The 4,972-nt window shown below is 31.5% G+C and overlaps 1 protein-coding gene across 4 annotated transcripts in view; it reads right to left on the bottom strand.

The window, feature by feature from the left end:
* Window positions 1-4,972, bottom strand: part of LOC111087870 (zinc finger protein 19-like) — a 33,558-nt gene that overhangs the window by 12,356 nt on the left and 16,230 nt on the right. For 2 of the 4 annotated variants that reach the window (XM_022396085.1, XM_022396083.1), the window contains one exon: window positions 3,818-3,979. In XM_022396085.1, the coding sequence (XP_022251793.1) occupies window positions 3,818-3,979 (162 nt within the window). Of the gene's footprint in view, window positions 1-3,304; window positions 3,365-3,555; window positions 3,614-3,817; window positions 3,980-4,972 lie in introns of all 4 variants that reach the window. The other 2 variants (XM_022396084.1, XM_022396086.1) reach the window with 2 other exon arrangements.

The raw sequence follows: 4,972 nt of genomic DNA on the forward strand, positions 1-4,972 counted from the left end.
CGATAGTCAGATAATGTAGCAAACTGGTATAATAATAGTTATGATGGATAACAGTTCAATAAAGATAACTTAAAATTGTTTTGTTTGTGTTTTATGTAAAATAATTCATTCATTGATCACATTTACTTTATAAACATCCAAGTATCACATTTTTATTACATACATATACAATACTACAAACTGACACAAAATTTATTTAATAAAAAATTGTCCATCTTTGTTTATTTTGTACATTTAACAGTCACTTTGAAACTTCACAAGTCTGGTAGTAATTATATCAAGAAGCGTTTCATTGTTAATTTTCAGTGCACAATTTTAGTATCACTTTATAAAAATAATGTGCAATAAATGTCCAGAATTCTACATCATAGAAACCAGAAAAAAATTGAAAACCAAATTCACCAAACATAATAAAAACATCCCGTACTTGTGTTTACCATCATTGCAACTCAAAAAATCCACAGTATTTCAAAACAGGATGCTGTAATTTTAAACAAAGAACCAAACATCGAAAGCTACTTATCTTAATTAAACAAAACAGCCCCACCCTAAACAAAAATTTAACCTTGAAACTTGGATTCTTTGACCCCAACTCTGAAAAGGGACCATTCCACAAATTTAAAAGAACCAGTAAAGAAATAAGAATAAATTTCAAGTTGACTAAAAATTCTCGAACTTCCATGTTTGTTTTATTTTGTTGCTTTTGTCATAACTTTGACCTATATCAATGTACACGTCACATTTCTATATCACCACTTCTTCTTCACAGCAACTTCCTATTCTCAGCTTGAGACATTTGCAGCTTTCCCAGATGCCTTGAGGCATTTTATTAGCCATGCTTACTGCACAGATTAGCCAAGTCTATCACTCAACAAACCACAAGTTAATAAGCTTCACACTCCGCTAGTAAATATTAATCAAGTTACTTAACGTTTAGGCCACAAGTACAAAATCTACTACATTCACTAAAAGAATAAACCTTAATTCTGCGAGCAGGGCAAAAACAAACAACAGTTTCTGATCGTCCCTGGTCACCTTTTGGGACCTGAAAGTTTTTAATCCAAAGTACCTACACATACGTACCAAGGAGTTTGACTTGAACACCCGTGGGGAACCAAGATACATATACTAAGCGGTAAAGCAATCTCTGGTTATGTGACTTCTTTGTATTTATGTGTTTCTGTAAATTATATTACTGATATGAAGAAAAGTCATTATAGAGAGGTCGTTATTTGACCTTCCACCCAAAAATCATGGTTGTATGTTGCATCTGTCAGAAAGTCATTCATGGGAGGTCAGATCAATGTAAAATCATTCCATGCACAGAAAAAAAAAGTCGTATTTAAAACAAAGTCGTTATTGGGAGAGGTCGTATCCACCAGGGACTACTGTATAGTTGATCAAGCAGCCACTAATACACCAGTCAATTACATAATACTCCTTGGTGAAAACTGTGTGCCAATTTCAAAAATAACCATTGTTGGATTATAGTGTAAAATGAGCTCTTTCAATTGACTATGTACATGCATACATAACCTCTACATATAGGCTATAAAGCTCAATCAAATCTGTTGAAGGTGAGTGTAGCACCTGTCAGAGGTTGACAAAATTTATTACTTCTTTCATCTGCATTCATCCAGAGAATTTTGAAATGTGTGGGTCAATAGTTTAAGTAAGTGTATTATAGTTTAGATGTACAAATACACAACTGTCATTGTGTTACTGAAGATACAGAGAACCAAAATAGAGAATTTTCATAGCTCATGTGACAATACATCTAAAGTTTTAAGAAGTTTTTAAAGGTTTATTTTGAAATAAAGAATTTAAAACTTAGGCAACATAAAACTTCAAATCATAACATACATTATAATGTTAATATCATTTACATACACTGAGAGTAAAGATGTTTAAATTTTTAATGTACCACAGTGACTTGCACAGAAAAGTGCTTAAATCTATCCAAACAAGTTCCCCTTTAAATGTAGAGGTCACATAGTAACAATACATATGCATGTATATAGTCATTAGAAAGAGCTCATTTTACACTATAATCTTACAACAATTATCTTGAAATTTGCACACAGTTTTCATCACAGAGTACTTGTAATTGACTGTAGTACTATTGGCTGCTTTATCAACTATAGCAATTACAGTTGTTTCTTACCTAAATATGTTATAGTTATAGATACAGTTTAAACTGTATTTAGGTCTTACTTGTATATTTTAGTATGATACCAAACTTCTTGAAATAAATTCATGGCATAGTAATTCAATAAAATTTCCAATGAGAGTCAACAAATGCGATGGCATGGACTTTGACTAATGATCCATCTGGAAAGGGTTAAGAGTACATGTGTAATTGACTGTAGTATTATTGGCTGTTTGATCAACCATAGCACTTATGGCTCTTTCTTAACTAAATATGTTATAGTTAGTGATAAAATGTAAACTGTATTTAGGTCTCAGTTATATATTTTAGTTAATTTATGTATTAGTATGTTTTAAATTGCATAACTGAAAGGTTTAAAGATTTTCTTATATATACATCCCACTTTGTGTAAGTTCTCAAAGCTTATGATATTACATGGTGCATGAACATTTTGCCCAAGAGTTGCACATGTCTGCCAGTGACACTATAATATGCCGCAAGGGTACTATTGACTTGTGTTGAGATGAAGAACTACTAAAGGACAAGAAATGAAAACAGAATATAAAAAATTAAATACCAGTGAAAAGGAAAAGACCTGAAATTATGAATATAGCCAAAAAAATATCTTTAATGATAATGTCCAAAAAAATAAAAAGGTATGTACATTTTTCTATTTCCTAATTTTCATTACATTGTATTGTTATGACAGCAGAAGTCACGTAACGCTGGTAACACGTCATGAGATTCTTGAAGGATCATGACTTTTCCTGGCAACTGTAGTCTGTTCTAGGCGCCCATTTTTTTTGTATATAAGCTCGGCAAATAAAGCAGAGATATAAGTGCATAGATAGAGATTGAAGATATAGATAATTGAGTCAAGTCTTAAGTAAAGTGTGTGAATCCCTATGAATTATAGCATGTTTTTATAAAAGTAAAGTTAAGTTAAACTGGCTGTGGAAATTCTGTGTATTGCGAAGTTGTATTGAGAAAGAATAAACTAGTTTTATTTAAGAAAGGACTTGTATCGTTGAAGTTTCTCGGAAAGAATCTATACTGGAAATTAACAAACGACCAGATACGCAACAGAATGTTGATCATAATACCTAGAGTTAGTGATAATGGTAGAGTACTTGAAAAACAAATACAAACACTTACCTGAAAAATCTTTGATATTCAATTAGGAGGTTCTAGAGGTTATCCAAATGAAATATGAAACTATAGATGAAAAAAAAGTATTTCTATACTTAAAATAAAAATCACCTTGCACTCAAACAATTCATAGTTTCAGTGCAATTAACTACAAAAGATAAAAAAGATTTTTATTAGAAAGATGTAATTAAAATATCTTTTTGTACAAGATACTTATCAACTTTAACAAAATCTTACCAAGTTTTCTGAGAACTTACCATATTTTTGTTGCATAAATGTCCTTCCCTAGTCAATCGAATAATAATCACATCTGCCCTGGGGTGGAAAGGGTTAATTATAAACTTAATTTTTTGTGCATAAAGGACTTGTAACATCTACTGAAATCTTGCCATTTTTCATGAAAATACAAAGCATACTAAAAGTTAAAGTAAGGAAATGCTTATGGTTACCGTTACAAAGTCAGTATGGTAAGTGTTAAGCCAGAAACAACAAACTTGATTTTGTGATGTATGTACTTACCAGGTGTTCTTTCTAACTCAGATTTAATATATCTTTGAAATTCAGTTTCTGTTTTCACATTCATAACATTATAGTGTGGACTATCCTGATCCTCATCATCACTGTAACTGAACTTTGAAATAACATCATCTTCTTGAAAATCACCATGCTGCTCTGTATTCACTGGAACAAATCACTAATTTAAAACATGATAATATAATCAATAAGCCTAATGTTTCAAACTTTATGTATGTAAATAGTGCTAAAATTACAGAGAATAATATATTTCATGTCTGATTCTATAGGTAAACAAAAAGAAAACATTTAGAGAAAAATCAGTTTCATTTATATTACTTGTACATTCATATTTTGGATTCACATATAAGACAAGAAATTATTATACAGTAAACAACCAATAACAACTTTCTTATTTAAACACTCAAAAAATTATTATTCACAAAACACCCTATAACCACTTTCTTATTTACACAAACAAAAAATTATTTTACAGGAAATTTACAAGCAAGAAAATTAACATTTCCATAAAGTAAAATTGTATTTCTGATAGATACTTAGACGAGAGATTGATATTCCAGCATCAAATGAATGTAGGTCAAATACGTCAGATGGATGCTATAACGACAGGTGGAAGTACTTACTCATACTCCAAGGTAAATCCAAGTATCACCTAGCTGAACATATTCACCAGGAACTGTTTGATAGATATGGTAAAGAGGTGTCCTGTAATACACTTCTAGTTAACATTCTAGCCTTACAAATCAAACTGGTCTCTTACTGGAGGGAAGAACCATTTGCAGAGGAATCTCTCTATATCAAGTTCCCCAGTAGCTTAGGACTGGAGAAGTTGGAGTTCTTTTGTCCTCCACTATAAGAATGGAGTCAGGTATAATTCTCACACAGCAAGACACATTAGAGTATGCATGGACCACTGTCATTAGGCACAATTACTGGAATTAGGTCACAACAAAGAGACAGTGCAAGAGTTACCAACATCACAAAGACAGAGTGTGAGAGCTAGGTTTGAGTGCAGAATTACATTTGGTTCTTTATGTACATGGAGTGGAAATTGATAAACCATAGCAGTGTCCATGAAATGTCATAATATTACAAGATATTGTTACGCCTCCAGTCGTTAATTAATTTTCCGTAACTTCG

The sequence above is a fragment of the Limulus polyphemus genome, unplaced genomic scaffold, assembly GCF_000517525.1.
Source record: "Limulus polyphemus unplaced genomic scaffold, Limulus_polyphemus-2.1.2 Scaffold2774, whole genome shotgun sequence".
Taxonomy (NCBI): domain Eukaryota; kingdom Metazoa; phylum Arthropoda; class Merostomata; order Xiphosura; family Limulidae; genus Limulus; species Limulus polyphemus.